General features: G+C 41.6%; 1 protein-coding gene across 1 annotated transcript in view; it reads right to left on the bottom strand.

Annotated features, from left to right (window-relative positions):
* Positions 1-3,118: 3,118 nt before the first annotated feature.
* HNF4G (hepatocyte nuclear factor 4 gamma) overlaps positions 3,119-26,748 on the bottom strand; it is a 96,880-nt gene continuing 73,250 nt past the window's right edge. The window contains exons 8-9 of the mRNA XM_029591503.1: positions 19,376-19,498; positions 3,119-6,050 (exon numbers count right to left, since the gene is read on the bottom strand). Coding sequence (XP_029447363.1) covers positions 5,929-6,050; positions 19,376-19,498 — 245 coding nt within the window. The 3' untranslated portion in view covers positions 3,119-5,928. The remainder of the gene's footprint in view (positions 6,051-19,375; positions 19,499-26,748) is intronic.

Here is a 26,748-nt window from a genome sequence, read left to right as displayed (position 1 = left end):
TAAATAGCAATAATATTCCATCTTCTTTCAAGTATACTGACCATTCACTGGGAATGTGCTTGAATAGGTTGAATAGAGTCTCTTGTTTATATATCACTATACCACTGAAGTTTGTGAAATTGAAAACCTATTTTGTCTATACTTCAAAAACTGCTTGGAAAGATACAGAGAAAACGAGATGGAAAGTAACTATATATATTTATTCAAGGCCTTAGTCTTATGGACAAATAGCTTTCCAGTTTCCACAGTGTTTTCTAGATATGTAGGAGTTCATTTTCAGCCTCTGTCTGACAACAACTATATCTGGCTAACTTTAGGACTGCTCTATGACATAACCAAAGTTAGCCAGATAAATTATCTGGCTAACTCTGAATAATGGAGTTAGCTGGATGACTCATTTGGCTAACTTAACTCTGCCCCAAAACAGCCCTAAAATGCCTCCAAGTTATCTGGCTAAATACTTAACCAGATAACTTGGAGGCAGTAAGCCAGTGGGGATTTTCAAATCCCATCATTTGTCTGGGTAAGTCAAAATGCAGCTGGACAAATGACACTGAATATCAACCTCATAGTGTCCCAAGAGGAGATATTACTATTTCAATAGATATGGTTATACACAAATAAATAAGATGGGTGTAATCTTTAAAATAAAGTTCAATAATCATAATTTATAAAGCTTTAACATTTAACTTAGAACCATAGAAGTCAATGGAAATTGATGATTCCTATTTCAAACCACGATTTTACATTGTTCCCTTCCTAACAAGAGAACACCCCAATTGCACATTTCCAGCATTATGTTATCATTCTTATTTATTTATTTTGAATCTTTAAAAATGTTTGAAAATGATGTAATTTCTTTGGGACTATTTTTTTGTTTCGATTGTAAGATCAAGAAATCTGGTCTTTTAATGAAGGGGAAGTTTGTTATACTTTATGGAATACTGAAGAATCAACTAAGTCAGGGATTTCATCTCTACTCATTGAGGGTCACAAATAGGTCTGGTTTTCAGTATATTGGATATATGCAAACTAACCCTGTTTGTAGAACGTATGTATACAAACACGTTTAAGGCTTTAATACAATTCATACAAATTTTAATATTTTATACAAATGAACAATTCTATCTAAATATATCAAAATATTTCTCACATTAATATCCAAAGTCTAAAATCCTATCAAAATGCATCTAAATATACAACCATTGATGTCTAAAAATTATTAATAATTACAACAAAAAAGATAAAAGACAATACAGAAGGACCCACAAAAACAACAAAAAAACACACAGACCCACAAAAACACCAGACACAATTATAAAAGTCTCATAAGCATCCCCTCTCTTGTAGGAGGTTCCTTAAGTGCCAAAGAAATTGGAATAGATGAGAGGGTGAAGGCACTGGTGGATATGCATCTCAAAGTTATTAACAACCGGTATAATCAAACATGTTTTGCTATCAGCTGCTTCAGGGAGTCTGCTAATACTATTATTAGCAAAGAAAGCTTTACACACTAATTCACAGATGAAAATTCACCAAAATAATTGTGGAGACTGAACAGAGATCCCTCCCTAACCACATTTAAGTCAAAGTGTTTCTTCAAAGGCATCGTATTCTGGAGAGGAACATCTTGTGCTCCTTCCACACATTAACAAATCCCTCTTGTGTCGTCTCGAATTTCTACAAAGGGAATTTCATTGAAAAGTGCCAACTTAGGCCAGTATTCATCATTCCGTGTGGAATGATGAAGCCTGCACTAAAGGGGCGGGGTGGGGCGAAGGAGGGGCCACTCCGCCCCGACTCCTCCCCTCCCCCTAATTTTTATCACACGCGAAAAGGCCCTTTATCAGACACGAAAAGGCCCTTTTTGCGTGTGATATGGCCTTATCACGTGCATTAGGCTCTAACACATGCAATAAGTGTTTAGAAATTAACCCCCTTAGTGGCTTCACCATTGTGCATGATATAATTCAGCTAATTTTTTGTGGGCCCTTCTGTATTTTCTTTTGTCTTCTTTTGTTGTTTTTAGTATTAATGTTTTTGGTAGGGGTGTGCATTCGTTTTGAACTTAAATGTAAAACACAACTTATTTTTTTTTTTAACTTAAAAAAGTGATGAGGCGAAAACGATCGGATTTCCAACTTATTCAACATAGCTATGTTGAATAAGTTGGAAATTGCGATTGTTGATCCTAAATAAAAATTTAAACCCCTCACCCTCCTTAATCCCCCCCAAGACTTACCAAAACTCCCTGGTGGTACAGCAGGGAGTCAGGACGCCATTTCTGCTCTTTTGCGAGGATCACGTGACGTCGGCGTCACGTCGGAGTGACGCGGCGTCACGTGATTCCCCGCGCGATCGCTCCGGGGGACCCTCGTTGCACCCAAAAGTTCCTTTTGGGTGCAACGAGGATCCCGGAGCGATCGCGCGGGGAATCACGTGACGCCGGCGTCACGTTGGAGTGACGCGGCGTCACATGCTCCTCGCAAAGGAGTTAAAAAATGGCGTCCTGACTCCCTGCTGTACCACCAGGGAGTTTTGGTAAGTCTTGGGGGGGATTAAGGAGGGTGAGGGGTTTAAATTTTTATTTGCACGTATGGACATAGACTCAACTTATGGAATTCTCCATATGTCCATATTGACCGCAAATGGGACCCCCTTTCGACTTAAGGACTTATGAACATAAACCTTTGCTCTGCACATCCCTAGTTTTTGGACATCATATAGATGTATTTGATAGGATATTTTACTTTGGATGCTATTGTGAGTAATATTTGAATGCATTTTGTTAGAACTGATTTGAATAAAATATTAAAATTTGTATGAATTATATTAAAAACTATTTAGTTATATTTGACATATTTCCTTTTTTGTGTTAATATTTTTTATTTTGATTGTCCTTTTTTTTGGTTAGTTTACAAACACATTTGATGAATATTCCTTGTAGATATCCTTAATATCAAACCTATTTACAGTTTCACTGAGAACCTATGGGTAAGAGCGATATTTACTGAATTATTTTTAGAAATTCATAATTGTTTTCATATATATCATAATTCTGAGGGTTATTTTAACAAATATATTAATTTTAAAAAACCCTAATATTATTATTATTTTTAAGTGAGAAGGTTATCTTTACTCATTTATTTAAAAGGTTCAGGTTCCCAGAGCTGATCCATGGAGCTATTTGGGAGGAACTGCCAGGGGACCATTATAATCCCCTATATCTAAACTGAGATGGGTTATGATAGACCTGGGACAGTATTTTTTAAACATACAGGCCTATAAATACTGGTCATGCTTATTCAATGGACTAAAAACAAAGTAAGAGGCCAATATAATAAAGTTCATTAATAGTAACACAAGTGTTAAGGCACATTTGCTAATTTGTATTAGCATTAATATAAAAGCTATGTTAAAGAGGTAATGAGATGCAAAATTATCTTAAACAGCTCATTGCCTCTTTAGCACAGCAAGAAGCAATGCACACAAAATTTAACAAAAACCTGTTAATTAAAAACACTTTTCTCCTCTTTAGGAAGATGCAGTCATCTTTTAACATTAATGCCTGCATTATCAAGTGATCTTTAATGCACATATATTAATGCTTGCCTTAGCATGCAACTCAATAACACTGGTCATTAACACACTGCGTTAATATGTATTAATGGCTAATGTTAATTCTCATTAGTACACTGGCCCCCCCAATTTCAAGCATTAATTGATGTTGTAGGCTTATACCTGGGCCATAGAAATAATTTTCAAAATCTGAGCCATGATATCTGTAATATCTCATGAGAATTAATCCATGAAATCAGTAATATCATATTATACTTACATAAAATGAGCTACTTATTTACTCTGACTGATTTTATCCTATAATAAGATCATAGAATATCTGGATGATTACATACAATTGTGCTTGTTGATCCAGCATGAAAAAGTATATAACAACAAAAAACAGCATTTAAAACTAGAATAATAATCAGCATATATAATAATACACTTGTGGGCTCATGATATTCATCTGTCTTAGAAGTCAAGTTTCACACCAGTAGTGACCACAAGATAGCAGTATGCTATTATTATTATAATATACGATACTGATACTTTGCAGCCTCTCACATTTCCTGGACAGACAAAAATAAAAAACCACATAGAGAAATGTGAATGTGCACGTGGCATCTGGCTCATGGACTTGCAGCATATGAATTGCTGGGGTTAACTTTCAAGAGACCAGTTTCTTGCCATATTATGCTGTCTCCGTGGTATTGAGAATTTTGGTTTAGCTGTATTAGAGCAGTAAAGGCTTCCACTGAGGTCAGCATAGTGTTCAGCATAGGGGCCTAGAGATGCAAAGCTACATTTGTGTCTGGAGAGCTGTCAGCTCATGATTTTGAGAATGCAATGGGCCCCAGAAGGCACAAGAGAGTTGGGCACATTAGAGGGAAGATGGAAGAGAAGGCCACACATGTGACAGCAGCAGTTTAGCTGCAAGGGAGCTACAGGCTTGGGAGCATGGATCACTTGGGAGCAGGAATATGCTGTCATCCAGCAATGAAAGTCACGTGGCTAGAGATATGTTTGATTGCTGTGTTCTGGTTCAGTGGACTCTATCTGCAGTATGGGCTGCACTCACAGTGAGAATTATGGCAGGACATGGGCAGACAACCAAGGCCTTGGCTGCAGAAGAAACTAGTTGTCCTTCTGGTGACTGTAAGAAAGAAAGGAAAGAAGGGTGAAGAGACCCAGGTGAGGTGGGGAAGGTGAAGGGGTGAGAGGTGCGAGAAGTGGTGAAGAGTGGGGGAAAATAGGTAAGAGGAAGAGGCCTAAGGGGCAGTGAGAAGGGGGAGGGGTAATGGAAGGAGGTGGGGATAGGGGAAACAGGGAAGAGAAGTAAGGCAGAGAGGGAGAAGAAGGAAAAAGGAAGAGAAGGTGTTTCAACAGAAATATTCATTTGACTACAAATGTTTGGTGGGTACAGCTGGTAATAAAAACATCTCTCTCTCTCTCTCTCTCTCTCTCTCTCTCTCATTTTTTGGAATACTTTTTAAAATGAATAGTTACTCTGCCCATTTCCATGTGGAAAAGATATTTTTAAAGACTTTATTAGGCTTCTCTTATTTGCCATAGGTATAAGTGAGAAACTGTTTATGTATAAAGTAATCATCTTTCCCTTTCCACTGATCTTCACAATGGCAGTTATTAAATGTTCAAGTCATATTTAATGAAGAGTAATAGAAAAATACTGTTTTTTAATTAGCCTTGCTCCTATTCTGTGTCAAAAAATATATAGCACATTCGCAGAGAATACCCATAGTAAACATTATTTCCTGAGCTATGTTGCAATTGTCACACCACACCTGAGGCAACTATTGCTTATCTATACAAATTAGCAAATTTCTAATTCTAGGTCATGTTTATTAGCTGAGATTTTTGTGTTAAGTGTGTTATTCATAACAGAAAACATATTAGCCCTCATCTCATGGAGCTGAAATACCCAATAAAATAATATACCAAAATGTTAGTCCCATAATAGTTATATAATTTTTGCCCTTATTTATAAAAATATAGCTTTCTTCCACAGATAGATAATGGTAGCTATTTGGATCCATGGGCTGCAGCTATAAATGGAAACTGATATTTCATTTTGTTCAGTTCAATGATCCAAATACATTATAAAAAATGAAATAAAATACAAATAAAAGAATTTATGAATACTAAAGTTTGTGCTCACTGGCATTAAGAGCAACATATACTATTATAACTTTCCATAAATAGCCCAAGCAAATAGTTATGGGAAAGAGGTCATGATTTTTTGGCTCAAGGATTGGTTCTGACACTATCAGGAGACACTCCAGATTTAAACTGCGCAACACATACGGTACAATGGTTTATTTACACAGTGCATGAAATGAAATTGTAGAATCATAGTGCTTTGTGCTTTGGAATTGCATGATGTGATATGAGTGAATCCTGATTTGAAGATATTTTGTATTGTTCCTGTCCAGATCCTTGTGGAGGAGAAGGCAGAGGAGTTTCTGGAGTGGCTGTAGAAGAAGAAGATTAAAAAAAAAAAAAAAAAAAGCATTATTAATTATAATATTTATGATAAAGGAAGCCTACAGATGAATTTGTATGCCTCTAGATATAATGGAACACTATTAAATATCAGAAAGGAAATTAAAATAATTATATATCTAAAATCAGATGTTTGCTTCAGGGACCTCAAAGCTGGGCTATGCAGAATATTTCTTTGACATGTATTTAATGTTCCCAAAGACTTTTACAGCTATAAAATCAGGCCAGATAGCATTATTAAACGGAACTACACCATAAAACTTTATTAAACAATCTAACTTCTGGATGATAGATAGCAACAGAGAGAGAGAGAGAGAGAGAGAGAGAGAAGACCTGTCTATATCTATTTGGAAAAAAAATGAAAGAAACTGCAATACCAGAAGTGGCCTCAGGGTGTCAGTACTATCATTTTTCATAGTAGTGGGAAAAGAAAAAAGAGTAAAGGGAAGGGTTGGGAGAAGGTCAAAGAGGCCTGGGGAAAGCAGGAGAAAAGAGGGGCACAGAGCAAGGAACAAAGAAGACAAAGGAGCATAAACGGGGGGGGGGGGGGGAGGAGAATAGCAGAGAGTCACTGAGAGGAAAGGGGAAAAGTCACAAGGAAAAGAGGAAGTCGTGGCACAAGGAAAGGGAAAGCAGTGGGAGAATACAAGGTAGACAAGGACAGCAGAGAAAGAGAAAGAGTCATAGGAAGTAGAGAGGAAAAGGACAAAGAGGCAGAGGGAATGGAGTTAGGGAGAGAGGGAAAAGTACCACTGGCAAGGAGAGGGAAAGATACCACTGATGGGATGAGAAGGGTAGGGAAGAACCACTGATGTTGTGAGGAGGGAAGGAATCCATGATGGGAATGGGAAGGAGGATGGCTGCTGCTCATGATGCTCATGATTGATAGGCAATCATGTTGATTAATAGGCAAAATGCCAAACAGGTGGGAAAATTTGATAAATTTTAACACTGGCAAAAAGCAGCACACACTTCATGTGGACCCTTTCTCTCCATCCAGTTGGCTACCAGGATGCAAAAACATACATTAACAATCAAACCCAAACACATACATGCGCAAAAACATAGTATACACAAACATATGCACACATACAAATATTCAAACACACACAAACATAGAAAAATACAAAACATAACACAAACAAACCTTCAGAAACATATAAAAAGAGACCCATGTACAAATACACCACACATTCAATTATACAATTTGCATGAGGTTTGATAATTGTTTAAAAATATAATTTTGGAAGTCCAGATACAATGTGCTCTACGCATTAAAAAAAAAAAGTTGACAAAAGACCAAATGGCTTCTAGAAGCATCCTTTAAAAATGGAAAGCAAATCCTAATAGAAATATGATTTAGCCAAAACCTTTGGTTTGGCCTTTGTTATTAGCAAGCCGTGGGAAATTTTGCTTTCCCACGATTCGGGCCAATTTTATTTCAGATGCCCATGAATCGAATCCCGAAACCCGCCCCAACCCTTCAAATTCAATTATTACAATGGGGGGTTGTAAAAAAACAAACAAAAAAAAACCAACCCCCAAACCCACCCAACCCTTCAAATTTAATTAATTACAATCCCCCCACAACTTGCCGAAATTCCCTGGTGGTCCAGCGGGTGTCCCAGGAGCGATCTCCCCCTCTCAGATCATCGGCTGCAGTAATCAAAATGGTGCTGATGGCCTTTTGCCCTTACCGTGTGACAGGGGCTATCAGTGTCATTGGTAGGCCCCTGTCACAAAACTGGTGTGGGCCATCCATTGCTCCTACCATGTGACAGGGGCCGACCAATGACACCGATAGCCCCTGTCACATGGTAAGGGCAAAGGGCCATCGGCGCCATTTTGATTAGTGGCAGCCAACGACCAGAGAGGTGGAGATTGCTCCAGGAACCCGCTGGACCACCAGGGACTTTCGGTAAGTCTTGAGGGGGGTCGGGCAAGTCTTGGGGGGTCGGGAAGGTGGGGGGTTGCAATTTATTAAATTTGAAGGGTTGGGGTGGGTTTGGGGTTTTTTTTTTTATGTGTCCTTTCTCCCCTCCCCTGAAAACGATAAGAAAACCACACAACATTTCATGGGTTTTCTTATTGTTTCAACGCCTCCCCCCCCCCGAAATGTGATGAAATAGTAAATATCGTCTCTATTTCCTATTTTGTCGCAAACAAATGCACATCCCTAAATCCTAATGAAGAAAATCAGAAAATAAGCAGTGGCAAGATAGATGTGAAACATAATAAGGCAAGCCAAGTTAGAATGATGGTAACTTTTAAACAGGCATTTGGGCACACAAGGACGCGCTTTCATTTGGCCGCACCCAGGGATGCGACCATTTTATAATATGCATGTTTATATGCACGCACGTATGCACAATTTTAAGTGGAAATTCACCTATGTGTGGAAATGCCGCTTCTACTGCATAAGTGGGGGGATTTTAGTAGACACTCACGCTGATATCATTACCAGTTTTCCCAGTTCTTTCCCAGTTTGCACAGGTAAAGGATAGGATTTCCAACTCCCCTAGTTTAAAAGCCTCCCTTCTCCCCTGATAGCACCAAGACTTAAACCCCACTGATCTAATTATCTTCATTTTATTACTTTCTTGTAGGGATGTGAATCGGGTTATCGATCATCTTAACGATCGATTTTGGCTGGGGGGGAGGGAAATCTGATCGTCATGGTTTTTGTTTTTTTTAAATCATAAAAAATCGTAAATCGGGGGAGGGCGGGAAAACCGGCACCCTAAAACCCACCCCGACCCTTTAAAATAAATCCCCCACCCTCCCGAAGCCCTCCAAAATGTTTTAAATTACCTGGGGTCCAGTGGGGGGGTCCCGGCGCGATCTCCCGCTCTCGGGCCACGGCTGCATTAAAAGAAATGGTGCCGGTGGCCCTTTGCTCTTACCATATGACAGGGCAAAGGTAGCGCCGGCGCCATTTTGGTTCCTGTCACCCGATGTCACGAGTGCAGGAGATCGTTCCCGGACCCCTGCTGGACCCCCAGGGACCTTTGGCCAGCTTGGGGGGGCCTCCTGACCCCCACAAGACTTGCCAAAAGTCCAGCGGGGGTCCGGGAGTGATCTCCTGCACGCGGGCCGTATTGCCAATATTCAAAATGGCGCCGGCGCTACTTTTGCCCTCACTATGTCGACATAGCTTCAGGAGGGTGGGGGATTTATTTTAAAGGGTCGGGGTGGGTTTTAGGGTGCCGGTTTTCCCGCCCTCCCCTGATTTACGATTTTTTGACGATAAATCGGGGAAATTGTTATTGTATCACGGCTCTAACAATTTTTGACGATTTAAAATATATCTGACGATTGTTTTAAATCATCAAAATACGATTCACAACTCTACTTTCTTGTCCTTCATAGCAGAAGTAAAGCTCCGCGGCAGGAGACCCCAATGCTCGCCTATCTGCATAGGTATTCATTCACCCATGCCCTGCCCAGTCCACATCCACACCCCGCCTCTTGTTTGGGTATTTTTTATTTCTGCGTATAGCGGGAGATAAGCACATACTCGTGTAACGTTTAAAATCCACTCGGCGTGCACCAGCCTGATATATTCGCGTATCTCAAAGTTTTGGCGCGCGTTAGGCTTTTAACATTCACCTTAATATCAGCAGAAGCTTGCCAAAGAAGCAAAAACTATGACTAAAAACCTTTTCAAGTACTTAAAAAAAAAACATTGTGAGGGAGTCAGTTGGACCACTAAATGACTAGGGGTAAAAGGGCACCCAGAGAGGACAAGGCCATAACAGAAAAGCTAGATGAATTCTTTGCTTTGGTCTTTGCTGAAGAGAAAGGGAGATACCTACATCAGAACCAATCTTTGATGATGATGAGTCTGAGGTACTGAAGCAAATCATTGTGAAGGAAGGCATTATAGAGCAAACTGACAAATAGCAGCGAATCACCTAGATGTAACCCCTTGTTTGCAGGATTGTTGCTCCTATGGCACATAACTAATTTATACACTTTGGGGCCGCACTGGCTAGCTGATTTCCATTTCAACTGAACTCTTGATCCTTCGGGAGTCATTTTAGAGGGGAGACTCTCGTCTATGGCCCGGACAGTGGTGTGTGATCCTGCGTGTGTTGTTGGTACATAAGAACATAAGAAAATGCCATACTGGGTCAGACCAAGGGTCCATCAAGCCCAGCATCCTGTTTCCAACAGTGGCCAATCCAGGCCATAAGAACCTGGCAAGTACCCAAAAACTAAGTCTATTCCATGTAACCATTGCTAATGGCAGTGGCTATTCTCTAAGTGAACTTAATAGCAGGTAATGGACTTCTCCTCCAAGAACTTATCCAATCCTTTTTTAAACACAGCTATACTAACTGCACTAACCACATTCTCTGGCAACAAATTCCAGAGTTTAATTGTGCGTTGAGTAAAAAAGAACTTTCTCCGATTAGTTTTAAATGTGCCCCATGCTAACTTCATGGAGTGCCCCCTAGTCTTTCTACTATCCGAAAGAGTAAATAACCGATTCACATCTACCCGTTCTAGACCTCTCATGATTTTAATCACCTCTATCATATCCCCCCTCAGTCGTCTCTTCTCCAAGCTGAAAAGTCCTAACCTCTTTAGTCTTTCCTCATAGGGGAGTTGTTCCATTCCCCTTATCATTTTGGTAGTTGTGGCAACTCCTGGAGGTAGCTGCTGGAAAGAGCAGTTCCTTTATCTCCCTGTTACATTTACCTTTACTTTCCTTTCCAAAGTTATGTTTACCCATTCTTTGTAAACCGATGTGATATGCAAATGAATGTCAGTATAAAAAAGTTTTAAATAAATAAATAAATACTGATTAGTTAAAGTCAAATTAAAGTCCATCTTAAATAAGTCTTCCATTACAGCTGATCCTTTGTACAATTAGGGTGTTTCAGTCTGGGTAGATACTCTTTTCTTTAGCAAACTGGTTGAGCTTCCCAATTAGGGATGTGAATTGTACACTAAAGCTCTCCCAGTGCCTTACCTGGGAGTTTTATGTAAGGGACCCCTTCTAGCATAGCAAAAATCCATCTTGCCTGATCCTCCAGCATCTTCCCGAACACCCAGCCCTGTATCTTGGTCCCATGTTATTGGAGATCCAGATGGGGTCTCCCTGATCTTATCTGACTCCTTCTAGTTGATCTGAAAATGTGACTCCTCAGGTTGAAAAGTCTAAAGGCAGGAACCTGCTGATCTAACCAAGTTCCCAATGAGGAGGGGTGGCTTAAAACCGCCCCACAACGAAAGACATAAATCTTCCTTCTTCAAAAACTTTCCTAGACTGGTGTGTTGCTGTCACAGGTGCTTGCCACATTCATGGGGAGAATGGGCTCACTGGTCTTCAGCCCAGCCAGTGAGGATGACCTTCCTCAAAGGAACAGAGTTGAACATCGTCTCATTTTTAATAAGATTCTTCCAGCCTTCAAGCATTTCACACAGCAAAGCCTGTCACTGAGCTTCAGTTCTCAAGTGCAAGATCAAAATGGATTCAGGGGAAAAATATCTTTGCCACAGCAAAATACTTAGGCTCCCCTGGCAGGTTGTACACAGAGAATTCTCTCCAAAATGGGAAGCTGAGGCTTCACCACAGAGGGACAAAAACCTACATCTTTCTTGTTCTGTATCTGCTCTGATCTGACTCTAACCACACCTTAAAATGTAAAATGACTGGTTATAAAGAGCTGTCTGCCTGTCTGCCAGTAATGAAAAAGGCCACCGAGTTTATTGGCAGCCATTTTCATTACTGGCAAACGGCCGGTTATGAAAACCGATGCCGAGTTTACCGGCATCGGTCTTCATAACTCGGCGGTCTGCCGAGTTATTTTTATTTTTTTACTTTAAAAAAGAAGTACAGAAAAGCAGTTTCTCTGCTTTTCTGTATTTCTTTTCAATGTGCTCAGCTATTAATGCCTGCTGCAGGCAGACGTTAATATCTGAGCGATAAAAGTACATCTGAGGTGCACATTTATCTTTTTTGCATTTGGCGTGAATGAGTAATAGCCTCATTCACATGCATTTGCATATGATGAACACTAACTCATTCACTCTGTGTTGGACGCATGTTAAATAGGCGCTAATCCCCCTATTGCATTAGAGGGTGGATTAGCACCTATTTAACCCGTGTCCGAAAGTGGGTAAACAGTGTGCTCGGCTGAGCGCACTGTATTGCATCAGCCCCTGAGAGAGAACATAAGAACATAAGAAATTGCCATGCTGGGTCAGACCAAGGGTCCATCAAGCCCAGCATCCTGTTTCCAACAGAGGCCAAACCAGGCCACAAGAACCTGGCAATTACCCAAACACCTAGAAGATCCCATGCTACTGATGCAATTAATAGCAGTGACTATTCCCTAAGTAAACTTGATTAATAGCAGTTAATGGACTTCTCTTCCAAGAACTTATCCAAACCTTTTTTGAACCCAGCTACACTAACTGCACTAACCACATCCTCTGGCAACAAATTCCAGAGATTTATTGTGCGTTGAGTGAAAAAGAATTTTCTCCGATTAGTCTTAAATGTGCTACTTGCTAACTTCATGGAATGCCCCCTAGTCCTTCTATTATTCGAAAGTGTAAATAACCGAGTCACATCTACTCGTTCAAGACCTCTCATGATCTTAAAGACCTCTATGATATCCCCCCTCAGCCGTCTCTTCTCCAAGCTGAACAGCCTTAACCTCTTCAGCCTTTCCTCATAGGGGAGCTGTTCCATCCCCTTTATCATTTTGGTTGCCCTTCTCTGTACCTTCTCCATTGCAACTATATCTTTTTTGAGATACGGCGACCAGAATTGTACACAGTATTCAAGGTGTGGTCTCACCATGGAGCGATATAGAGGCATTATGACATTTTCCGTTTTATTAACCATTCCCTTCCTAATAATTCCTAACATTTTATTTGCTTTTTTGACTGCTGCAGCACACTGAGCTGACGATTTCAATGTATTATCTACTATGACGCCTAGATCTCTTTCTTGGGTGGTAGCTCCTAATATGGAACCTAACATCGTGTAACTACAGCTAGGGTTATTTTTCCCTATATGCAACACCTTGCACTTGTCCACATTAAATTTCATCTGCCATTTGGATGCCCAATCTTCCAGTCTTGCAAGGTCCTCCTGTAATGTATCACAGTCTGCTTGTGATTTAACTACTCTGAATAATTTTGTATCATCTGCAAATTTGATAACGTCACTCATCGTATTCCTTTCCAGATCATTGATATATATATTGAAAAGCACTGGTCCAAGTACAGATCCCTGAGGCACTCCACTGTTTACCCTTTTCCACTGAGAAAATTGACCATTTAGTCCTACTCTCTGTTTCCTGTCTTTTAACCAGTTTGTAATCCACGAAAGGACATCGCCTCCTATCCCATGACTTTTTAGTTTTCGTAGAAGCCTCTCATGAGGGACTTTGTCAAACGCCTTCTGAAAATCCAAATACACTACATCTACCGGTTCACCTTTATCCACATGTTTATTAACCCTTCAAAAAAATGAAGCAGGTTTGTTAGGCAAGACTTCCCTTGGGTAAATCCATGTTGACTGTGTCCCATTAAATCATGTCTTTCTATATGCTCTACAATTTTGATCTTGAGGATAGTTTCCACTATTTTTCCCGGCACTGAAGTTAGGCTCACTGGTCTATAGTTACCCGATCACCCCTGGAGCCTTTTTTAAATATTGGGGTTACATTGGCCACCCTCCAGTCTTCAGGTACAATGGATGATTTTAATGATAGGTTACAAATTTTAACTAATAGGTCAGAAATTTCATTTTTGAGTTCCTTTAGTACCCTGGGATGCATACCATCCGGTCCAGGTGACTTGCTACTCTTTAGTTTGTCAATCTGGCCTACTACATCTTCCAGGTTGACAGTGATTTTGTTCAGTTCGTCTGACTCATCACCCCTGAAAACCAACTCCGGAACTGGTATCTCCCCAACATCCTCACTAGTAAACACGGAAGCAAAGAATTCACTTAGTCTTTCTGCAATGGCCTTATCTTCCCTAAGAGCCCCTTTAACCCCTCGGTCATCTAATGGTACAACCGACTCCCTCACAGGTTTCTTGCTTTGGATATATTTAAAAAAGTTTTTATTATGAGTTTTTGCCTCTATGGCCAACTTCATTTCAAATTCTCTCTTCGCCATGTATTTCATTTATAGTACCAGTCAAAGAAGATAATGAGAATTCCATCGATGAAAGAACTCTCAAAATACTATCCAGAGAAACAGGGGAGGGTTTAGGTGTGCAGAGTTGAGCAGCCAGTAAAGCAGCAGATGGATTTGCGTGAAGATTGGTAGCCATAGGGGGCAAGGAAGAGATGGAACTTGCCTTGGATAAAGGTTGCTCATCACCGACATCTGGGCGATCTTCCTTACCTCCCTCAAAGGACCAGTGCTGAGCTCCCCGAAAATATGCCCCACAGGTTGTTCCTATAAACATCATCATACCCCCAGCAATGCTACTCTGATTTCAAACCAACAGACCCAAGGTGCTTTCAGTTGATGTGACTGTGGAGAATGCCGGGGAGGGAAGAAACCTGGCATTGGAGCTGAGTGATACTTCTGTTTCCACCTGTAGCTGCTGGGCGTGGGCGGCTCCCTCTAAAACAGCAGGAAAAAAGTCTAACCCCAACAAGATTTGAGAAAGCTGAAGGAGCTCCGGAATTGCCATTTTCCAAATCTGGGTAAGCTGTGGGTGAGTAGGGGGAGCCCCCTGAAGCTTTTCCTTCCACTTAACCATTCAAGTGGTTAAAGTTGCAGGAAAAAGCAACACCAGCAAGCGGTGGAAAGCGCCTCTCAGCGTTTCTGTGAAGATGACTTTTAATGTGTCCTTCTTATGGTTTACCTCCCTTCTCATTTCTCTTGAACCATTATCCATGGTGAAAAAACTGTTCCCCTTACAAGATTAGAAAACTGGAATGGAATTCCAGCATATATTCAGCAAATAGAAGAAAATCCCCAAGCCTACTGCAAGACAGTTCTCCTTATATATAAAAACATCCAATTTCAAACTTGAAAAAATGTATCTCTATCTCAAGGAGTGTAGCCCTTTGAGTCCTTGTATCAAAAAGTATCAAAGCTTCTTACCCTTGACTCTTCAATTCACTCAGGCAATCAGACTCTTGCCCCAAATCCTCAGGGACCTTCCCTTCAAACTGGTCAAGTCGAAGACCAAAAAATCCTTTAATCCAAAAGTTCCTTGAATCTCAAAATTACCAAAGTGATGAGCCGAAGGCCCATCCAGAATGTATTCCACACTCTCCCTTCTGAGACCCTGTGGAAAGTCCTACAACTTCTTTCTCCTCATAGATCTTGAGAGGATCCAAAGCTCTCCCAAAAGTATTTGAAATCCTGAGGGGAATATAAAAATACTAAATCCTCTTGCTTGAGGTCCTGTAGGAATCTTTAGATGCCTCCTTCCCTCCTGGCTGCTTCAGCTGCACCTAACCCTCTGAAGTTCTGGGCATGCTCCTAGGCAAGACAAGACATACCTCCATATACCCCCCCCCCCCCCCCCCCCCCCCCCAAAAAAAAAGTGAGGCACATATGAAGGAATAAAAAAATACAAAACCTCTCTTAAAGTCATTGAATATTTCAATTACAAGGCCAATATTATTGACTGCTTGACTCCCCGTCACAGAAGGTCTATTATGTCAATGCCATACACTCTATGTCTCCAGTCTTAATTTTTAGACTTCTGGTATTTACATAAAGACACCTAAATGTATTGTTTTTATTCTTCTTCACAATCTGCTTACTAGCAATTGATTCAGTTAATTTCATATCCACTTTTTCCATATCCATATTCTCAGAATGCTCTAAATTTCCTAATTTTGATGGTATCCTTTTTAGAAACTCTGATTTGAACCATATTTCCCTAAGCAACTGTCAGCTTTCCACCATTTTCTAGTTTAAAATGTTTTTATATCCTTTTAAATTATTAGTCTCAGCAACAGGTTTCCATTTTGCTTAAGGTGGAGCACATCTCTCTGTAATAGATTCTCCTATTCCCAGAAACTTCTACAATCCCTAATGACTCTAATGTCCTCATCCCTGTACCATTGTCTCATCTACTATTCAGACTCTGGAGTTCAGGCTGTCTCTGAGATCCTGCCCATGGAACGGAGGATTTCCAAAAATGGTACCCTAGAAGTTCTAGATTTTAAATACATTTCCTATCTAGCAGCCTAAATCTATCTATCCTATAGCACCTTACTCCTACACTTTCCTATGTCAATGGTACTCACATGAGCCATGACAGCTGGATCCTCCCTCAATTGAAATTATATCTAAAATTCAGCAGCAGAAGAGTTCTGACAAACTTTTAGGGTCATTCATCAAAATGCGTTATGATGTTAACGCACATGTTAACGCACATGTTAACTGTTATCATGGCATGTGCTACTGTTATTGCATGCATTAATGCCATAACGCATGCGATAATAACAGTAGCACATGGCATGAATGCAAATTTTTGGAAGGGGTGGAATCTGGGTGAGATTTATGAAAATGAGGGACGATATCATACTGTGCAATTGCATAGTTTTGGGTTTTTTTTTACTGCATTTGATCTGAGATATCACATCAGTTTATATTCAGGTACTGTAGGTATTTCCCTATCAATCTAGGTTTTTGTACCTGAGGCAATGGAGGGTAAAGTGACTTGCCCAAGGTCACAAGGAGCAACCATTGTCTTCTCGTTTGTAGCCCACTGCTCTAACCACTAGGCTATTCCTCCTCCTGACATTGATTAGTTTTAATGCTGGAAATAACTACATCCTTTCTTCTCATGTTAAGTTGTGCAATATCCACAAAATGGCTGTAATGGAATTCATGATAAATTTTTAGAATTGAATTTTGGCTATTTATGGGCTTGACAGTGAGAAGGAAAGGAGTGTGTGGGGGGGGGGGGGGGAGAGAGAGAGTCTCTAGGGAGTTTCTCACGGTGTGCAATAATAAATAATCTCAATAGCAAGACCATCTGATAGCTCGAGGTGAGGTATTGGTGGTGGCTTAGGGTTTAAGGGCCAGTTTCTCATGTAGAGTGCGATGTACGAACAGAACAGTATACCTTGGTGAAGATTTGACATCATTTGGAGTGAGGAAAGTCTCACAAAGATGAAAATTTGCACTATGTTATCTCGCCTAGCTTGATGGTACCCTGTTATAGAGGCCGTCAAGCTAGGGTGAGAGAACATAGTAGAAATGACATCTTTTTGAGACTTTCCTCACTCCAAATGATGTCAAGTCTTCACCAAGGAGTCTGTGCTGTTCATACGTGGCACTATGTGAGAAACTGGCCCCTAAACCCTAAACCACCATCTCACCTTGAACTATTAGATGGCCCTCCTATTGAGATATAATATTTGAAGGTAGTCTCTCTCTCCCTCAATGTGAAGCGGTATGTTATCACATGGTGCAGTAATTCTAAAATTTCCCTAAACACACCCATTTTTCTTATCGCAGGTGTTATCCATGCGTTAATAACGCATTTTGATGAAACTAGGGATTTTCAACGCAAAAGGGAATTTATGGACATGTATGGTTTATGCGAGTCAGAATTCTTACAGGAAAGGAAAGTCTCCCCCGCCCCCCCAACACACAAACTTATGAGTTCTATATAAGAGAAAAAGGAAATGGGGTAGGTAGCAGAAAAATTAAGTTCAATTTCCCTCCTCCTCCTTCCATGTCTGAAATTTCCATCACTCTCTCCCGACACCCAAATCAATCCTCTCTCTTCTTTCCTGACCCTATAAACAGGCCATTTTCTGCTCCCCCTTCTCCTATTCCAGATTGTTCTTCTGTTGTCCCTTTCCCCACCTCTGTTGTCCTTTCCTACTTTCTAGGCCAATCTTTTCCTCTTATTTCCTGCTCAAAGACAGGACCTGCCCTCTCCCATTATCCCCCCTCCCTACCCAGCCAATTATCTCCTTTGAATGACAGGAGAAGAAGAAAGAAAGGTCATTCCACTGGGGCTAGATTCTTAATTTGACCACATGGTCAAATTAAGAATCTAGCCCCAGTGGAATGGGGCACAGTAGTTGCAGACAGTTCAAAGAGCCAGTGGTTGCCATGCAACAGAAATAGGAGGATGAAGCATCAAAGACCACTACTCTCCTTCTCCTGCACTGAATGATGAGCAGAATCAGCAAAAGAGAGATGCATCACAAAACCAGCCAGCTGTCATTTCCTCCTGATTTCCTGTGATTCTGCAGGGATTTCTCTATGATAGGGGAATTCTGCAACTAGGGTCATATTTTGAGCAGAAACATTGGGGATCACGGATTCTCCCACACACATACCAAAACACACATATATAATCATACAAATATAACAATAATACCTCTATGTGCAATGTGTAGTTTATCAGAAGTCCAAATTTTCAGCACATACTCTCTCACCAATAAAAAAACAAACAAACCGCTAATATGTTACAGTATATTAGGAAACATTATTTTAGGATCATATTTTTTCGTTTCCTCCATTTTATATGTCTTAAGGATAGGGAATTATTCCATGTGAATATGTTACTAATATCTCTGAGATCTCTTTTTTTGTGTGAAAGAAGAGGACTTTTTATTCCCTAGTGGGACTTCTAGAGGAGTTAGAGCCGTGTGGAGAGTATTTAGAAAGTCCATAAGAACATCAGAAATTGCCATACTGGGTCAGACCAAGGGTCCATCAAGCCGAGCATCCTGGTTCCAACAGAGGCCAAACCAGGCCACAAGAACCTGGCAAATATCCAAACACCAAGATGATCCCATGCTACCGATGCCAGCAATAACAGAGGCCATTCCCCAAGCCAACTTCATCAATAGCAGTCAATGGATTTCTTCTCCAAGAACCCATCCAAACCCCCTTTGAACCCAGCCACACCAACCGCCTAGGCTTAGCCCCTTCTATTCAACTGATTTAAGTACATGATTTTTAAATTTCTGAGCCATTTTTCACTATTCTGCACTGTTGGACTGCTTATTTTTACATATAGTAAAATTAGTTTTGTTTTGGAACACAGCACTTATTTTTTGTTACTGACTTTGATCTACTGGGTCAAGCAGGTTAGGTTGTCCGCACTAGCAGAATCTGATTTCCAGATGCAGCCTTGAGTGGAAAAGTACTCTACAGTCTCTAAAGTATAGCCTCTTGTCAAATGGGGTTTACAAACAGAGAAATAGATAGATAGATAGACAAATAGATAATTGACTTAAGAAATACAATAAATTGACTTTGAGATATTACTGTTGTATAGCAAATAGGATGTTATTCTAAGAATCTAATGCACAATTACTTACATAACCTCTCTGTATGTGTAGGGCCAGACATCGAACTTATAAGTAACGTTTGGCCAGTTAATGGATCTTGTGCTAAATGTGGTTGTGCTGTATGATGAAGGAGACTAGTATCACTAGGTGCACCTGCAAAATATGATATGAAGTGTACAAGTTACCTTTAATGAGCATAATTATATTAACAATACCTATGCTGTAATTCACTGGCTCCATTACTGTAAATGCACAGTACTGATAGCTCCAATTGTTGCCTTGCAGGTATTGTATTTATTATATTTGACAAATAACAAAAATATTAAGTATATTATTTTATGTCAATGATTTTCTTCTGATGAATAGTTAGGCAATGCAACCCTTTACTTAAGCATTATATGGAGGTGAGGAACTATTTATAATCAAAATAAACACGTTAACACAAAAAAACAGATTTGGGGGTTAGAACAACCTGTTCTGAAGAATGTTCTGGGATAATGAAAGAGAAATTATGGGACTTGCTCAAGGTCATACAGAAAGTGTTATTCATAAAAAAAAATAGGGTTTTGACAGATTTTCCATTTCTTTCACTTACTTCTTGGTTGCACAGAATAATCCTATCAAAGCAATCTTTCATAAATGGACAAATATTATTAACATTGATATGGAGAGGACTATACTATCATTATATTTTTAATGAAAGCCTTTCTAATGTCATAAATAAAGATAGTATTGTGCCTCTTTGTACACACTAAGAAAACATTGGAAATTCATAGATGATTATGCTGCATTTAGCAATCTGTTAATTAACAATAGTTGAAGTCTTGAGACACTGAATTGATAAATTGACAAATAAAGTAGAATCAACAATAAGAGATTGAGTTCTCTTTACTAAATACAGTCCATGGTATCAATGCAAGAATAGTTATGAACAATATTTTTCCCAGAGGAAGCCTGGACGGAGAGACGGAGGCCTTTGTAGGGACAGAGAGAATATCCCTATTTTGGGGTTCTCTGATGGATATCTCTATTTTAGAGTTCTCTGAGATTTTGTAATCCAGATAGAAAAATGGAAATGTATTAACAGCCAAAATGATCACAAATTTAAATATTTCAAAAAGTAACAGAATGTGTAGTTCAAATTTTATCCATGGCAAGTTGCTGGTGTAAACCTCTAGAAGTCATTTTTCCTTGGAAAAATTAAGACTTTGTAGTCTCTTAGCAAATTACTGTCCTTTGCTTTAGTTCAATTGCCCAAAAGAGCATTGTAATATTTTGTATTTCTATTTGTTACTAAATCTTTTGTTTTATTTATTTGGATTAAAAGTAAAGGGCAGGATTTTAAAAAGGTTATGCGAGTCGGGCCTATCTTATAAGGGCCCGGAGACGCACGTAAAGCCCCGGGACGTGTCTGAGTCCTGGGGTTTGCAAAAAGGAGCATGGCGGGGCAGTCCGGGGGCAGAAGCGGGGCCAGAGGCCTCTGACACAGTGGCCATTGCCGCTGTGTCAAAGGATTGCGTGCCGGCAGGCTGCTGGCGCGCGCAACTTGTGCCTGCCCAGAGGCAGGCACAAAAGGTAAAATAAAAATTTTGGGGGGTTAGAGTAGGGATAGAAGGGGAAAGGTTAGGGGAAGGGGTGGGAAGGTCAGGTTAGGGGGAAGGGAAGTTCCCTTCCAGGCAGCTCCGTTTTTGGAGTGGCCTGGGAGGGAATGGGGGAAGGCAGCTCGGCGTGTGCAAAGTACACAATTGTGCACCCTCTTGCGCGCCGACCCCGGATTTTATAACATGCGCTGCCTGCGCAAGCATGTTATAAAATCGAGAGTACATGTGCGCGCCGGGTAGCGCGTGCACATGTAGGCCACGCACGCTTCTTTTAAAATCTACCCCTAAATGACTAAAATATATTAAAATCTAGAAATGGATGGTGCCGCACCATTTACCCAGACACCATTGGAACAGGGCATCTATGCACTGGTTGGACCACCCCACAATTAATGAATCCCAAAGTAGGAAATGAGTTGCCAGTTGCTATGTGGCTATGTGGCAAGAAGGGCCTTCCTTCTTACAGTCCCCTTTTTTTGCCTTTTCCCCAAGGCTAGTCCCACCAGCTCAGAGAGGTGCTGTGATTGGGTAGGCCCAGCAGCAGGGCAGTTTCAAAGGCTAAAGGAGAGGGCAGACAGTGCCTCAACCTCTTCCTCCTGTCCCCCTCTCCCTTTAAACTGCATTTTGGTGGTGGTTGAGGCCTGGTTCCAGGAGAGGGCTCCTCCAGTGCTGAAGCCTAGACTGGGGATAGGGCATTGGCTTAGAACCCACTGAAAGCATGACACTGCTGTAGCAATCAGCCTTTGACCCAGGGGAGTGGAGGTTGTTGAATGGAAAAATTGACTCCAAGTTCTGTCCCCCCCTGTCTTGGTGCTGCAGCCATTTTGGGAAACCTGGGATTTGTTAAAAGTGTTGGGTGGCATCTCAGTGTTTTGGAGAAAGAGCTATTTGTACCTGTGAAAAACTGGGGAAGTTGTAATGTTGGTATCCTCCTCAGCAAGGCATCAGAATGGACCCTCAGAAGCTAAAAAGTATCTGAGATTGGCCTCAGCCCTTGGGCCTTCAGTCTCTACAAAGGTTTCTTGGCTTTGCCAATTATAATCATTCCTTCATCCATCACTACTCTACTCTGACCGCACCTGTTATAGCTTTGACCCGCAAGGCATCCAATCCCTCTGTCTGGTTGCCTGAGGCCGTAACAGCTTTTCAAGACTTTAAAACCACCTTCCTCCATGAACCATGCCTCCGACATCCTGATCCCAGATGTCTATTTATTGTTGAGGTTGACGCCTCCAACGAGGGAGCTGGGGCGGTCTTAAGCCAGTACTCTGTCAATCAAACGTTACACCCATGCTTCTTTTTTTCTAGGCATTTTTCTCCTGCTGAACGAAACTATGCCATAAGAGATAAGGAGCTCCTGGCTATTAACTTAGCCTTCGAAGAGTGGCATCCCTGGCTCAAGGGAGCTCAGCATCAGGTCACGGTGTACACCGATCACAAGAACCTCGATTACCTGCACAATGCTTAACGCTTGAATCACCGTCAGGCTCACTGGATCCTCTTTTTCACCCAATTTAACTTTCTGCTTTGCTACCGACCAGCCAATAAGAACTGCCGTGCTGATGCTCTCTCCAGGTCCTTTGTCCCTGAGGATGCTCCGGACGCTCCTCATCACATCCTTAAAATGTCCTGGCCAAATTCTGGAGGTGGACCTTGAAGCTGCCTGTTAACTACCAAACTGTTGCCATTACAATATCCAGTGTAGCCATTTGATATCTGATGCTGAGTGTGTGCATTACTTTTGCCCCATCCTACACTGACATTATTGGAGTGTCTGGGCCAAGTTCTATGGATGGATCACAGAGACTTCTCATGCCACTTAATGCAAAAAAAAGAAGCTTTCTCCTTTGTGTGCAAGGAGCCTGCCTTAAAATTCTGTTAAACTATAAAATTATCTTTCTTACCTGCTTTAAGGTAGGCAAAGACTGCAAGTTCTGCAGTTCCTCACAATCTGCTGCCTGTTATAATTTGGTGTGGTTGTGGACCCTGGGCCTTAGTGAGAGTTGGTTCCACCCACAGGGAGGATCCCTGTGGGGACTCATTGCAGTAGGCGTGGCCTCAGTAGAGACGGACACAGATGAGATAGGCTTTATTGTACTGGAGTCGTGGGAAATACCCACAGCATGGAGAGAAGACACTGTCCAAAGTAGTAAAGTAGCTCAATGCAGATATCCCCAGTAGTGGCCCGTAGAGCGGGTATGCCAGGGAAGTCTTGATCTGATGGTAACTCTCTGGAGGGATCTGGTAGTGGCCCGCAGCACGGGGTATGCTGAGGATAGAAGTCCAGAGAGGATAGAAGTCCAGAGAGGTGCAGAAGGTCAGCAGAGCGAAGTAGATGATGGTACTTACTCCAGAGTATAGAAGGGTAGCTGGAATGAGCACAGTAGTGGCCCGAGGCACTGGTTACGCTGGCAGTTCCTTCAGCTAGGAGGTAAAAGCAGAAGTAGAATTCAGTAGGCTGAACTCACAATGTCCTGAATCAGGAAGATAAGAATCTCCAGTCAGGAAGGCCCTCCAAGGAGTGGATAGCCAGAATGTGACAAAGCCCCAAGGAGCAGGTACCTAAGGCATTCTAGTTCAGGAAATAGTGAAGTGAAGCATCTCCGAATGGAGTGGACTAAGCAGGAAGGAAGTCCTTGCTAACTTGAAGGAAGCTTAGGCTGGCTGGGTTAAATACATCAAGCGGGTAACGTCATGCGGAGGGGACGCCCCCGAGGTTCCCGCCATGACGTCAATAAGAGAGGGCCTGGCACGCGTGCGTGTGCCCTAAGTAATCCCCAACTGAAGATGGCAGATGGGTTTGCCCACACTATACCGGGGACGCTGAGGAAGGTGGCATTTGCAGGCTGAAGCCACCATGGCCTTGAGAATCTCTGTAGCAGGGAAAAGAGAGGTGAGCAGCTAAGGCCACAGCCATCTGTGACCGACAGGCACAACACTATCCCCCTTCTTAGGGGATACCCAGGGGGTATTGGCTTCCTTGGATGAGTTAGATGAAATTGTTGTATGAGATCCTTGTCAAGGATGTTTTTAGAAGGACCCCAGCTGTTTTCTTCCGGCCCATATCCTTCCCAGGATAATAGGTATTTCCAATGCTTTCCACATTTGTGTATGTCTAAGATCTCATCCATGTAATGTCCTCTTCTGAAGTCAGAGGCTGTGGATCTGGGATCTTCTTTGAGAGGATGAATGGCTTCAAAAGTGATACTTGGAAGGCGTTGTGTATTTTCATGGAAGTGGGTAATCGCAGGCTATAAATTATGGGTCCCAGGCAGCAGAGAATAGCGAAAGGGCCAATGTAGCATGGAGCGAATCGAACAGATGGCAGCTTGAGATGGATGAATTTGGTACTGAGCCATACCTTGTCTCCTGGCTAGGATTTAGGTGCTGCTCTGTGATGAGCGTCATAATATTTCTTGGCCCATTGTCCAGTCTTCTGCAAAAGGCCTTTGGTTTGGACCCCGAGCTGATGGAGTTCTTCAGCTGAAGCCTAGGCTGCTGGCTATGGAACAGACAAGGGTATTGTAGTGGAGGTAGTGGCTGACGGCCATACACTATCTGGAAAGGTGTTGATCCAGTTGCGGCAGATGGGTGTGAATTCAGGGCGAACTCAGCCCATGGGAACAGCTCTGTCCAGTCGCTTTGTCTGGAGTTGACGTAGAAATGAAGGAACTGTTTAAGTGTTCTTTAGGTTTGACCGTTTGACTGAGGGTGGTATGCAGACATCAGGTCAAGAGAAATATCAAACTTCATGCAAAGAGCTCTCCAGAACTTTGCCGTGAATTGTTCACCTCTGTCTGAAAGGATATGGTTCAGCATGCCATGCAGGCGAAAGATATGTCATATAAACATCTTGGCCAATTCTGGAGCAGATGGGAGTCCGGGTAATACCACAAAGTGCGCCTTTTTCGAGAAGCGTTCTACAGTAACCCATATGGTGTTGTTTCCATTGGACACTGGTAGGTCAGTGACAAAGTCAGTTGTGATATGCGTCCATGGTTCCTCTGGACTAGGTAAAGGCTGGAGAAGGCCCCAAGGGCGACCAGCCGGAGGCTTATATCTTGCACAGGTGATACAAGATGCTACATATGCTTGCACGTCCTTCTTCATTGAAGGCCACCAGTAGAATCTCTCTAGGGTGGATAGCATATGGGCTTGTTCCAGGTGACCAGCTAGACGAGCATCATGAGACCATTTAAGAAGTTTCTTTCTTAAGGACATGGAATTACTATCTTCCCAGCTGGAACAGAATGGGTAGCAGCAAGAATGACCTTATCAGGGTTGATTATATGGCAAGGTGCATCCGGAACATCCTCAACAGTGAAGGATATTGAGAGAGCATCTGTGCGTGTGTTTTTGTCAGAAGGGCAGTACTTGAGTAGAAAGTCAAACCGATTAAAAAACAAAGACCATCGAGCTTGTCTATGATTAAGTTGTTGCGCATGGAACTTCGCCCCTTCAATATTCTCATCAGTTACTAGTCTCCTAGTATTTTAATTTAATACATTCTTAAGGTTTCTCTTTTTCCAGCTGAATTCAGCTTCCTAGTTCATGGTCCTTGTTATTATGTAACTTTCTTACTTTTCTGCTTTACCTCCACTAATTATAAAAAGTTGTTCCTTTGTTATGTTATGTTACACTGATCTACCCCTGTTCGATGTAAACCGACCTGATATGGTATTTAACCTTGAAGGTCGGTATAGAAAAATGTTAAATAAATAAATAAATGTCGCAGATAATACAAGTTTTTGTGGTCTGTGTATACAGTTATCTGATGTTGTGCCCCCTCTAACCAAGGGTGCCACTCTTCAAATTCTAGCTTAATAGCCAATAGCTCTTTATCTCCTATGCCATAATTTCTCTCGGCAGGAGAAAAACACTGGGAAAAAAAAGAGCAGGGGTGTAGAGTATGGGTATCACTGTTCTGGCTAAGAATGGCCCCTACACCGACATCGGAGGCGTCAACCTCGACTATAAATGGACGTCGAGGGTCCAGGTGGTGAAGGCAAGGTTTTTTTTAGAAAAGCTTCTTTGAGGGTTTGAAAAGCTGCAACAGCTTTTGGAGACCACTGTGAAGGGTTGGCTCCCTTCCTTGTCATGGTGGTGAGTGGTGCCGTCAAGATAGAGTAGTTTCGGATGAATGTGCAATAATAATTAGTGAAGCCGAGGAAGCAGCAGAGTGCTTTGAGACCAGTGGGTTAAGGCCAGTCCTGAATACTTTTGATCTTTTATAGATCCATCTGGAACCCTCTACTGGACACCACGTAGCCCAAAAAGGGAACGGACTCCTGATGGAAAGTGCATTTTTCGAGCTTGGCATAGAGACAGGTATCACATAGTCTTTGCAGGACTCTGGCAACTTCTGTCTGATGGCTTTGCAAATCCTGGGAGACAATTAGTATGTCATCTAAATACACAACCACACATTGGTAAAGCATATCTTGCAGAATCTCATTCATCATATTTTGGAATATGGCTGAGGCATTACACAGGCCAAAAGGCATGACCGTGTACTCGAAGTGGCCATTGTGCGTATTAAAGGCCGTCTTCCATGTGTCTCCTTGATGAATGCAGACCAGGTTGTTTGCCCCTTTTAGGTCTAGTTTTATGAAAATCTTGGCCCCCTGGAGTCTGTCAAATAACTCTGAAATCAGAGGTAAAGGATAGTGATCCTTAATAGTAATTTTGTTGAGTTCTCTGTAGTCTATACATAGACAAAGAGATCCATTCTTTTTGCCGACAAAAAAGAATCCAGCTCTGGCTGGTGACTTGGAAGGCCGGATAAAACCCTTTTCCAAATTT

This window comes from Rhinatrema bivittatum, chromosome 2, assembly GCF_901001135.1.
Source record: "Rhinatrema bivittatum chromosome 2, aRhiBiv1.1, whole genome shotgun sequence".
NCBI lineage: Eukaryota > Metazoa > Chordata > Amphibia > Gymnophiona > Rhinatrematidae > Rhinatrema > Rhinatrema bivittatum.
This window is presented reverse-complemented; position numbering and strand designations above follow the sequence as displayed.